This window comes from Cnephaeus nilssonii (assembly GCF_951640355.1).
Source record: "Cnephaeus nilssonii genome assembly, chromosome: 21".
Classification (NCBI taxonomy): domain Eukaryota; kingdom Metazoa; phylum Chordata; class Mammalia; order Chiroptera; family Vespertilionidae; genus Cnephaeus; species Cnephaeus nilssonii.
The window spans coordinates 31,373,592-31,386,128 of record NC_137092.1 but is presented as its reverse complement, the minus strand read 5'-3'; the positions used below and the strand labels follow the sequence as shown (position 1 = coordinate 31,386,128).

Genomic DNA, 12,537 nt, shown 5'->3' with positions numbered 1-12,537 from the left:
CTTGCCCAGCCTTATACTTTCTTGCACCCCTCCCCCACCTCCACTCCCCATAGTGCATGGGGCTGGGCCTATACCAAGTACACTGTAAATATTCAGTGAACAATGGCAGGCTCCCCACCCCACCCACCGCTCCTTCCTCCAGCGCTGGAGGCCGTGGAGCTCGGGCCTACCTCGCCATACTGCGTGCAGTAGGTCTCAGGCCTGGTCAGTCCACAGGTGGAGGAAGCTCGGAGATGGCGGGTCCTCCCAATGAGCAGGTCCCCAACAGGAGGATAGCAGGCCCCACGGGAGCAGGCTTGCTGGGTACACAGGAAGCTGGGCAAGACTGAAATCACAGGGGTGCTGGGGTTCAGCCTGAAGAGCAGTGGGTCTAGACGGCCACCCCCGCGTCCCTCAGGGAAGCAGACATCGACAAGACTAGACCCTCTCCTTCTCTCCTGCTTACACTCGCTGGTGAAGGTAATTATTATAATCCTGGGACTATTAGGCAAAAAAGCTGATTTCATGTTCTGTAGCCCCAACTTAAAAAAGAAAAAAGGAGGGAAAACTGGCAACCAACATCCATGGATGACCCTGACATGTAGCTTTCAAGTCAAGCTTCAGACACACGCTTGGCCACCAGGACACAGTCCACATCTCTCCTCGCTGGCAGCGTGGCCTCTGTCAACAGCCCAGAGGAGGGCTGGCTGCTGGCCACTTGTGGGGCACTGGGAGGTACCTGCATTCTTGCTGCCCCCTTGTCTGCAAAGCTGACCCACATTTTGTGAGTGCCTTGCTCCAATTCAATGAAAAATCGAGAACTCGAGACATGATGGGACTGGAGCCAGCCTGGGAGTGAAAGGGTGGGAGAGAGACCATGCAGGGAAGTTGGGGAGCAGAAACCACCCCCAGGTGGGACTAGGAAGACACCTCAAGAGAGGCAGCAAGTCATCTTCCCGAAGGCCTGAAGGAGCAGAGAAACCTCATGGGTGTCCCCAATAGACAAGTGCTCCAAACCCTAAGGCTAAAGGGTGACAGGTTATGCTCACATTTTGGTTAACTGTCCTTCTACCCATAGCTGCCACCACCCTGCTGTGGGATATGACAGATCCCAGCAGGATGGGAAGGGATACTTACCGAAACACAGGAGAAGGACTGACCTCATCTTCAGCCAATGGGGTGATCCCCAGAAAGGACCTCACCTGAGACAGAGCAAAGCAACCTGGGTAAAGCCATGCAAACTGCTGGGGCACACTAGCCCCTTTTCTGTTTCTGGGCTCAGGTTTTTTCAGAAGTCTTTACCTAGGGTCTTGACCTAGGACACCTCTGAGCAGCAGGTACATTTGGAGCCAAAAGCTTGGAAAATGCCAGAGCCCTAGACTACTGTCCCAGCTGGCATATGACTCATGGGGTGCCCTGGTGGAATGCCATCCGCTCCCAGACTCCAGCTTCCTCCTCTGCAATGAGAGGCCCTGCCCCAGATAGTCATAAGGACAATAAACCACTGGGCCCTTTGCAGAGAGGTGTGAGGCCTTGTTGCTGCCCAAGAAAGAGGAATGCCTTGCTCAGAGCCCAGCCCAGCCCACAGGTCCAAAGGCGAGTGGGTCAAATTGGCTGAAAGTCTGGAGGGAGCCCTGTCCTTCCATTGGCATGGCCTTCATACCACTGAGGGCCACCTCGAGGGTAAGGCTGTGGCGGCCACAACTCTAGCCTAGACAGTTAGCTGGAATGTGATGGGGAGGCCTAGAGGATTTTACCTAAACCAGAAGCAATCCAAAATGTCTCTAATGATGGGCCAGGGCTGTGCGGGAAGGGTAGGGTTGGAGGCCACAGAGCGGGGACTGAAGGAGGCCGGGGATGGATGCTGGAAGGGTCCGAGAGGCAGGCAGGCCTGCCCAGCTCATGCAGCACCCGCCTCTGCCTGGGCCTGGATGCTCGCTCTGCTCCTGTCAGCCACAGCTCCGTTGGCTGAGGGAACGAGGTTGGCAAGGCAGGGCCAGAGAGGGAACTGGGGCTCTCCTGGCATCTTTAAATTATACATCCTAATGCTTTGGACTCCTTCCTTCCAATCAGTTCCCAGAAGCGTCAGGGGCCCAGGGGGGAGACAGGTGACCTGAGGTCATACAGCTAATCATGGCCCAAGAGGAAGACTCATCTTCTGGGTTAGCTCCAGAGCTGTCTCTGCCCCTCACTCCCAGAACAAGGCATTGGGAGCGGCCTCAGAAGAGCCCTGGCCCCGCCAGCCCACCCTTCCCACTCCCCTTTGTGCTCAGCCCCCGATCTGAACTTGCTTTCTGCTTATCAGATGTGAAAAGGCAATTCAAACAGAGGCAGACATTCCATGGAGCCTTTGCAGGTGGCTCCTTCAGGTGAGGCGGCAGGAAGAGAAAGAACGGGGCCCTGCAGCCAGGCCCCAGAGGCCCAGAGCAGAGCCCTCCTCCCCGCCCGCCCCCACCGGGCAGGCGAGGGCAGGAAACATACCTGGCTCCCTGCTGCCACTGTCCTTTCTCCAGATCGCCTCTCTGAGAGCACCCCTTGAATGTGGGGGTCTCTGCTCCTGGCTCCCAGTTTTTAAACAACGGCCTCACCTCTGGAGACTCCCAAGCTGGGCGTAGCCCACTGCAGGGCGGGCCTCAGGAATCTGGCAGCTGGCACGCCCATCTGCCGTCACTGCAGCCCCACAGCCCCACAGCCCCAGGACAGGACTGGGCAAGTGGGTCGGTCCCGGAGGCCTCGCAGCAAGCCTGGCAGTACCCGCCTGCCCGTGGGTGCCTTGGGGGGTGGAGGGGAGCATTGCAAACTGAAAGCACCAGGCAAGTATTCAGGGTCACTCCAGACCAGGATTCGGGGGGCAGGAAGGGTGCTGGCATCTGTGGCAGGCGCTGTGCTTGGCATTTCTCAAGGCTCGGAGGGGTCAGCTTCCTCTCGTGTCCTAGACCACCTGGACAGGAGACCAAGCAGAGGACGCAAGATCAGGGCTTGGAGACAGGGTGTTACAGTCCAGACCTGGCCCGGGCTGGGAGGTGAGGAGACCCAAACACCCAGGGCCCCGGAAAGCACCAGCTCCTCCCCTTCCCCACGGAAAACAGAAACGGTGGAAAATCCCTGCTTCTTGGGGAATTTGGGAGAACCTTAAAAGGCTCCAGCTCATCAGGAAGGGGTCAAGGCCCAACCCACCCGAGGAAGCTTAAGAGGCATAAGCAGGACTAAACTCTAAATGCCTCCCCTCCGGCTGCCTCCCTGGGCTGGCAGGGAGCCCTAGGGCAGGTAACTACCTGTGAGTCATGCCCCCAGCTTAGGAGGAGGGCTGGTCTCCTGGCCTCTCCCTGCTGGGCAGGAATGCCAGCCTGGAGGGCCAGAAAACAGGCCTGACCACAAGTGGTGGAGGGCAAGGCTGAAGCCTAACTGGACCGACTAGCCCTGCCCCCCGCCAGGCTGGGGAACACAGCTTCCTTTGTGGGACCCTGGGCCCGCTCCTGGCTCAGGGCCACGGGGGCCGAGCCACTGTAAATGGCATAACAGGCCAGATCGAGAGAACACCCTTCCCCCAGGTTAGCGTCAGAGGGCTTTAGAGACATCTGGAAGGTCACCGGTGCACAGCTTGGCCCTGAGAGCCTGCACTGGCATTGTTCGGGAACAGTATTGCCTCCAAGTTTCTATTTAAAGGAGACTCTTCACTTGGAACCCTGGCCGGTCTCCTGAGCAGGAAGTTCTCTCCACAATGGAGGGTTCAGTCCAAGAAATCGGTTTGAGCACACTTTAGGAGAAATGACAGCATTTCGTGGGTTGAACTGGGCACTTTAACCCTCAGTTTCTAATTCAGCCCAAGAAATCTAGGTGGGCAGGAGGAATCATTAGCCAATGGGTAGTAAGTTGCTTAGATCCATAATGGACATTCCAATAAACATTAGCGTCTTGACCCATATAAGCATTCCAGTGAAATCTGGCTCAGCCCAAAACCCCGAGTCAGTACAAGCAGCCTCCCTTCGTGGGCCCGACAAAACACAGAGACCCTCATGGGGTTCCCAGAGGTGCTGACACCCCGGGTTTTGAGGCCACCTGCCTGGCTCCTTTCTCTCCACTCCTCCAATTCCCTAAACGCAAGGCTACCAGGAAGCTCCCCGCTCCCGGAGCTGCCTGGCCTCTGCCCACCACCAGGAAGGAGGACGTGACAACCGCTCATTAACAGTTAGCTCAGCAGAAGAGCCGGGTGGCAACCCCGGATGCTCAGCCGAGGTGGGCCGGGCGGGTGGTGGGCCTCACCTTTCAATCCCCTCCGACTCCCCTGTTATGAGGCTGGAGCCAGGCAAACAAGCCTTCGGTGGCTCAGACATCACAGGCTGGGGCAAGTCCAGGGAGCGGCTCGGCTTTGCAGGAGGGAAACGGCAATTGTTCTGCTTGGGCCTCCCACGCGCTCCTGCCAAGTCCGGAACAGGGAACAGGGAACAGGACGTTATTTCTGCAGTGCCCAAGAGCAGCCCAGGCAGCCGCACTCCTTAGGGACACTGAGCCCTCCTCCTGTCGATCTAGTGCCCCCAGGACTGCAGGGCCCCGGGCACAGGCTTTGAACTTCAGAACCCAATTTGTTCAGACACAAGAAGCCTAAAACAGAGCCAGAGGCTGGGCTGGGACCCAGCCAGGGCTACAGGGGAGGCAGGGGCGTGGCTCCAACACTGCAGCCTCCCCTCCGCTCTCTCCCTGCCTCCCACTGTGCTGCCCTGGAGCCCTCAGCACTCAGTGCCCACTGAGCCTTGGCTCATGTAAACTTACCCCTCAGGAAAGTGGCTGCCAAGTCATCCCTGACTCCTGACTCCCTCGCCCCCACATCAACCCATCAGGCAATTCTGCTGGCCCCCCTTCCAAAGGCAGCTGGGACCACGGCTACCTTCCCAGCTGAGCCTCTCTTCCCAGACTTCTCAGGTGGCCTCCTAATGGGTCTGCAGTCCAGCCCCAACACACCAGGTCACGGCCTCCCCTGCTCAGAGCCCTGTACCAGCTCCCCATTGCAATCAAGGTTAAAGCCAAAGCCCTTAAAGAGACCCCATATGATATGACTCCCCTCCCCCCATCACTCTTATACATGACTGCTGCTCTCCCCTTTCTCCTTCCATTCCAGCCACATGGCCTCCTTGCTTCTGAATGAGCCGGCTGCTTCATCTGAGGGTGTTGCTCCAGCTGCTCTCTCCATCTGGACCACTCTTCCTCCCATGTCTGCAAAGCTAACTCTCCCACCACTTTTAACTCTTTGTTCTAATAGTAACTCCTCAAGGAGGCTGACTCTGACGGCTCTCTTTAAAATGACCACTAAGTCAGGTGGGTACAAGACTAATCGGGGGGATCACTTTGTAAGGTATATAAATGTCTAACCACCTGAACACCTGAAACTAATACAGTATTAAATGTCAACTGTCATTGAAAAGTAATAAAATAAAATGACAGCCAAGCTCCCTGCCCCATCCCTGTCCCCCAACCCAGTACTCCCAAGCCCACCTACCCTACATTATTGGTAGGTTGGGATTTGGGGTTGGGGTTTTGTGGGTTTTTATTTTCAACACTTACCTCCTTCTAACTAACTCTATAATTTACCTGTCTATCATGCGTATTTTCTGTCTCCCTCCACCAGAAAGTGGTGTCCAAGAAGGCAGAGATTTTTGTCCATTTGGTTCACTACTATTTTTCAACTGCCTAGAAATAACTCCTGGCACATATTAGGTGTTCGATATATGTAGAATGAATGGATTCACGATGAAGAGTAAATCACTGATGTGGTTAATGAGTCTCCATGCCCTTGTAAGTATAGTTAACTCTCAGAGGGCACAGTCTGGGCTTTTGGTCACTAGAATGAATAGCTAATAGTAGTAATTCATACATCAGTCAGCTGCGGGGGTCAGGGGTCATCTTTTGAGGCAGCTTCCTTCAGATGACAGAACTGCCCCCATGCTAATGTAGGCAGGCTCCTCCTCTGTGTGCTCATCAGCGTTCCTGGCAGTGTCTCTGACAGGGAGAGGAGTGGCATTGGAAGCTACTGTCTCCATTATCCATCTGTCGGACTTAAACCGTCCAAGTTGCTAATGAGATCAGTCAAGATCTGATCAATGAGATGTCAAAGGATAAGGAGCGAGGAAAGGAGGAGGAAAAGGAGAAAAGAGGTTAGGAAGGATAAGAGAGCCTGGTCCAGGCTGTGCATGCTGATGCTCAGGTGTTGCAGGAAGGGGCACCAGGTGACTAAGGCGCAGGCCTCACCTCCATACAGTGAGTCATGGCTGAGTCCTTGTCTGTGGGACAGGATGGGCTCCAGGAGTGGTGCTGGGATTCGCCACGTGACTCAAGCTGGCGTGGCCCTCACTCCAGCACAACCGCTCAAGAGCCCAGACAATCAGTCACTCTTCTGTGTGCCTCCCCAGGAACCAGAGAGAGTGGGTCTGCTGTGTTACTGAGCAAGCAGGCACCAGCCTCGGGCAGAGGCCAGCAGTAAGCACAGAAAGAGCCTGGGCTGCCTGTCATGGGGGGACTCTATTCCAGACCCTTCTCTCTACCCCCACTCTCACCTCCCCAACCTGAATGTCTGCCCAACGGACAACAGCGCACATTGGCCTAGGCCTGAGGTCTGGGAGAAATCAGGCAGTCAGCCTAAATTAACTACAGCTAACATTTAGCCGGGTGCTCACAGCATGCCAGGCATTATATCTATTAACTCAGTTAACACCCACTACATTTCTTTGGAGGTAGACACTCAATTCTCCTCCCTTTACAGATGGAGAAAATGAGGCACATTTTCAATAGCTTGGTCCCAGCTAGTAAGTGGTCCCAGACCCTTACCTGTAATTGCACCTAAACTCTCTGACTCCACCCTTGGGAATCCTTGACCAGAGCAGACTCTGAACTTCTCGTTTCCCGAACCTAACCAAGACAATCTAAAAATGTCTCTTCGAGTCCTTGATCCAGTTCTTGGAGCACTGATATTAACTGGGGGCTCCTGGGGAGACACTGCAGAAACATCTAGAACAGACACCACATGTTGTTTGTTTTCCATACTGACGGCCCCTCTTGTGTGAGCTCAGCTGGAGAAGGTGCTGGCCCCCAGATCCCTCATCCCGGAGACTCTGGTCCATACCATCAGGGTTTCCCCTCATACCAACAGGAAGCCACTGTGAGTGAGGACAACAGCACCCTAGAAGGAGCGAGAAGACAAGAAGGTGACCAGACAAACATCTCGGTGAGCTGATGAGCTCACACAGAGGGCGTGATGACCACAAAGGGCGTGATGACGGGTAACACAACTTCCTCCTCACCCCAGGAAGGGAGATCCCCTCCCCTGAGGTCAGGCCCTTGAGTCATCTGGGGGGCGAAGGGGGACGGGGCCTCAGCTCCTTCTGTTCTATCTCCCAGGGTACCCCCAAAATGTCCTACCCCCTCCCTCCCAAGGGGTACAGCCAGGGGCAGCCTGCAACTTGGTGGAGTCAAATACTGGCTCATGGCTGGCTGACTTCCCAGAGAAGAGGGAGGAGTATCTTGGCATTTCTACCACAGTCACTGCCCTACCTTCCTCGGGCAGACAGGCCAGCTCGTGGCCACGCCCCCTCCTCCACCCCAACCACCTCTACTGTGTAGCCTGTGCCCTCTGGGAATTAGGTTCTAAGTCCATCATTGTGACCTTTCATCAGCATGTCCCTGCAATGCCTGTGGCCACATGGGGTCTGTGCTTGAACTTGAACCTCTCTTAAATCCGAGACCTAGCTTCAACTCTGCTGCTCCATAGAAGCATGACTTTAGGCAAGCCCCTCTCCAGACCTCAGCCTCATGATTCATAAATAAAGGTGTTGGGTTTTCTTGGTCCTCAACCCAGGCCACCCCTCAGAATTACTTACAGAACCTGTAAGACCATATCTGCAGGCCAGGCCCCACACAGGGAGTGAATTGGCCTGCAGAGGGGCAGGACATTCAATGTTTGCCAAGCTGCCCTAAGGCCCCCTCCAGCTCTAGGATGCTGTTCTCGGGGGCTGGTGGTTTAGGACAGCAGTTAAAAGCCTGGACTTTACCATGAGAGAGGTGAAGCTTCAAGTCTGCTTTTGCACTCACCAGCTCTGACCGTCTGACGGTGGAGCAGCAAAGCAAGTTGCCTCCAATGGGAACAGTTAACAAGCTACCTCATGGGTCCTGTAGAGATGAAAGGAAACAATGCGTGTAAACCTCTCAGCCAAGTGCCTGGCCAGGTGCTGCTCTATAATGGGCGCCTGTCCCTGCGTGTGTGCCTCACACAAAGGTGTTCGGGGCCATGATCAGCAGCCTTTACCGTTGTTCTAACAAAAAGCAAATATCACTCCCGTTTTACAGCTCACTCGCGGGGCAGTGAGTGGCGGGCCTGCTCCTCTCCAACTCCCCTCAGGCGGCCCCAGGTCCCAACCTGAGAATCTGTGCTGTGTGCATTCCACTCTGTCCCATAAGGGCTGCAGGCTCCCAGGAACCGTGACCTGGACCAGAAGGAAAAACGGGGCACTCAGGGGGCAGACTGAGCTCCCCAAGAAGGGCCATGCTTCTGGCCTTTCTGAACAGGGGAGGACAGAGGGTGGGGGTAGGGGCTGTTTACAAACAGTGGACAGAGGAGCGAATGGCTTCAAGCATAAGAGTGACATAGTTTTATGGCTTCAGGTGTTAGTAAAACCGGAGTCCACACCTGCTTAAGATAAGAGGCAAAGCCCTTCCGGACAGCAAGTTGGTTACTTAGCTTGGGGCAGTTGTCCGGCAAGTGTGAGGGCTACAGAGAGAGGGCGCTTTCTTTTCCTGGGGCCACGGTGGAGAGTTTAGTTTGCAAAACCTGAAACATCACAAGTTTGCCCTTCTGGAAAACTTTGGAAAGGGAGACAATGAGATCTCTGCAAGTCGCACCCAGAGGGTAAATATCTATGAGGCATACATGCCACTCCAGTTTCTAAGGGAAAAACCACTGCGGGGTCAGGGCAAATCTTCAAGGAGACAATTCCGGTTTGTTGACCAACCATTCTAGTTTGCCAGGACTCGCCTCGTTTAAGCGCTGCAAGTTCCGTGTCCCAGGACACCCTTCAGTCCCAGACGAATGCTCAGTCACTTAGTTGATCACTGATACTTTTTTCTCCCAGACGAGTTTTTAAAGCGTCACCCCAAATGGCTCAGTAAGCTCTGCGTAAAGGTGCATAATGATCTGAGAAAGTGAAGCTGGCTCTGAGACCAAGAAAAACCTGGATGGAAACATCACATGAGAATAGAACTCCCCCATAGGCAAGAACTCGGGAAGCTCCTGTATGAACGTTAGCCATCTTAGTAAAGCAGTCCTATTATTATTATTATTATTATTATTATTATTATTATTATTATGTTTTTATTGATTTCAGAGAGGAAGGGAGAGATATAAACATCAATGATGAGAGAGAATCATTGATCGGCTGCCTCCTGCACGCCCCCTACTAGGAATGAAGCTGACAACCCTGGGAATCAAACCGTAACTTCCTGGTTCATAGGTCTAAGCTCAACCACTGAGCCACACCAGCCAGGCTAAAGCAGTCTTTTTTGTGGACTTGAGAGAAGAAAATAGTAGCCAAGAGGACTTTTGTTCTGGAGACTCTATTCCTGCTGCTGTGAACTGATGACAGGAGGCTTTTGCCAACCAGAGCACACCACAGACCCATACTGAGCTTATAGATGCATTAACACCTCTGTCTTTTCAAGTCAAATACTGTTAAAACAGGTTGCCCCTTCTTGCCTTGGGGCTATTCTTAAGGCGGACATGCACATGCACACTTACACACAGGCACACATGTAGAAACACTCAAATCCCTTGCACTTTTACCTATGATGTGTTGTCTTGTTAGTTTTGGCCCGCTGCTCCATTTGCTAAGTTGGATTCGGAATGCACTTTGACCTGTACACACTCCATCATCTCCAGATTAAAGTCCAGAGTCCACAGCCAGGCACCCAGGGTCCTGCTGGGAAAAGCTGCATTTCTGGCCCTAACACACAGCCTCCTTCACTCAAGTGCTCTGATCCAGCTATGCTGTTCCCTTGACCACACTTGGGCTTGAGCCATCTGGCTCTGTCTGCGCTGCCCTCTCCACCTCGGTGTCCTTGGCTAAGTCCTAAATCCAAGGCATGCTTTAGGTGCCTGGGCCAGTGATGGCTACTCTGCTGCTCTCTGTCAATTCTTCCCAAACACCAGCAGCAGAACTTACCGATACCATTCAATTAGCCATCAGTTCTGTTCTGCTGTGTGAATCCCTTCTGTCTCAGCTTGACAAAAAAGTTTTGCAACTTTTATTTTGTGATTTGTCCCCAAACCTGGATTGCAAACTCTTTGACAAACAAGGACAACTCTTGCTCACTCTTTTTATCCCCTAATGAAGTGCATCACCCAGTGTTTGCACATAATAAGTGCTCAATAAATAGATATTGATTTATTATTATGGATCCTTAGGGCAAGGGAAAACCTAACAGATCACACAACCACTGACTAGTAGTGTGATCTGAGACACATTACTTAAGCTTTCTATTCCTCAGTTTTCCCATCTAAAAACCAGGAATAATAGTTTACCCACTGGGTAGAGTTGTTCATAAGATAAGGAAATTAATCCATACATTAGAAAGCCTTAGGGATGCAATGGCTTTTAGCTTTGACCATTCTATGTAAGCAATGATGGCAGGTTGGCCCAGGTTGGATGCAGTGGAAATGGAGAAAAGTGGAAAAAGACAAATTATGTATTTGGAAGTAGAACCAACAGGACTTTCTGAAAAATTGGCTGAGAAAGGTGAAGAAAAGAAGGGACTAAACCTGGCTGGAGTAGCTCAGTTGGTTGAGCATTGTCCTGGCACCGAGAGGTTGCCGGTTAGATTCCCGGTCAGGGCAAATACCAGTTGGGGCATGTATAGAAAGCAACCGATCAATGTTTCTCTTTCTCTCCCTTCCTCTCTCTAAGCATGTCCTCGGGTGAGAAATTTTTTTTAATGGAATAAAAGATGGTTTCCATGTTTGGGACTTTAGGAATTGGATGGAAAGTGATGCCATTTACCAAGAGGGATAAGACTAAGAAAGGAACAAGAATTTTTGTAAAGGAAAAAAATTAAAGAATTTCTTTTTGTGTGTATTAAGTTAAAGACAACCCATTAGCTATCTAAGAAGAGCTACCTATTAGACAGCTTAATATGTAAACCCGACGTTCATGAGAAAGAAACAAACTTCAGAGTCATTATCATATGGAGCTGTGCTGTCTAATGCGGTAGCCACTAGCCACACTTAGGGGGTCATTTAATTTAAATTTAGATTAATTAAAATTAATTTAATTATCCATTCAGTTTATCAGTCACTTAAGCCACATTTCAAGTATTCAATATTGGACAATGCAGATATATAACATTTTCATCATTGCTGAGATTTCTATAGGACAGCACTGAGCCTCACACCATGGAACTGCAGGAAATCATCTAGGAAGTGGTTCACCATTCTGGCTACACATGAGAATCACCTCAGGAATTCAGAGTCTATTCATCTTGGGGAACTCCCAAGATGAAATTATAAAACAGTCATTTATAAAAGCTCCCAGGATGACTGAAGTGGAGCAGGGCTGAGAACCACTGACCTAGGGAAATAATGTAGGCAGAGGGGAGGGATCATGGCAGGACCCTGGGGTGCCCCAACATTAAGAGCAGTGATTCTCAAACTTGGCTGCACATTAGAATCACCTTTAGACTTTTAAATATTGCCCTAGCCAGTCTGGCTTCGTGTATGAAGCGTCAGCCTGTGGATGGAAGGGTTCCAGGTTCGATTCTGGTCAAGGGCACATACCTCAGTTGCAGGCCCCTCCCCGGCCCGGGCCCTGGTCAGGGCTCCTGCAGGAGGCAACCAATCAATGTGTTTCTCTCACATTGATATTTCTCTCTGTCTTTCCTTCTCTCTGCCGCTGTCTCTAAAAATCAATGGAAAAATATTCTCGGGTGAGGATTTTTAAAAATAATAATAATAATAAAATAAATATTACTGATGTCTGCATCCTGCTTAGAGGGATTTCTGATTTCACTGCTCTTGTGTTACCTGGTTTTCAGAAATTTAAAAAGCTCCCCAATGTTTCTAATGTGCATTCAAGGCTGAGAACCACTGATTGAAAGAGGGTAAGATATAACAAAGGAGACCTAGAGAGAAGGAACTAATATGGTAGGAGGAAAAATAGTAGAGTGCAGTGTCCCTAAAGCAATAAGTAAAAATGAAAAGGAAGAAATGGTTCTATCTGTTGGATGTGAAAAGTCACTTCATTCAATAAACAGCCTGCAGCCTACTGGATTTTGGGGAGGGGGGGTGGGAATGGAAACCATATGGCAATGGGTAAAAGAGTGAATGCTTGATGAAGAAACTGTTGCAGTGATTGTAGACAACTGAAAAATAGATTTACTTATGAAGAGGAGCAAAGAAACATGCAACAGCTGGATAGTGATTTGGGGTCGTGGACTAGACTTTTTCAGATATTAGAGTATGCCCTAGGCCAGTGGTCGGCAAACTCATTAGTCAACAGAGCCAAATATCAACAGTACAACGATTGA

General features: G+C 51.5%; 1 protein-coding gene across 3 annotated transcripts in view; it reads right to left on the bottom strand.

Annotated features, from left to right (window-relative positions):
* Positions 1 to 12,537, bottom strand: part of LAMB3 (laminin subunit beta 3) — a 95,920-nt gene that overhangs the window by 33,138 nt on the left and 50,245 nt on the right. The window contains exons 1-5 of one of the 3 annotated variants that reach the window (XM_079761943.1): positions 7,094 to 7,227; positions 4,243 to 4,396; positions 2,461 to 2,920; positions 1,117 to 1,181; positions 171 to 325 (exon numbers count right to left, since the gene is read on the bottom strand). In XM_079761943.1, the coding sequence (XP_079618069.1) occupies positions 171 to 325; positions 1,117 to 1,144 (183 nt within the window). In that variant the 5' untranslated portion in view covers positions 1,145 to 1,181; positions 2,461 to 2,920; positions 4,243 to 4,396; positions 7,094 to 7,227. Of the gene's footprint in view, positions 1 to 170; positions 326 to 1,116; positions 1,182 to 2,460; positions 2,921 to 4,242; positions 4,759 to 7,093; positions 7,228 to 12,537 lie in introns of those variants that run through there. The other 2 variants (XM_079761944.1, XM_079761945.1) reach the window with 2 other exon arrangements.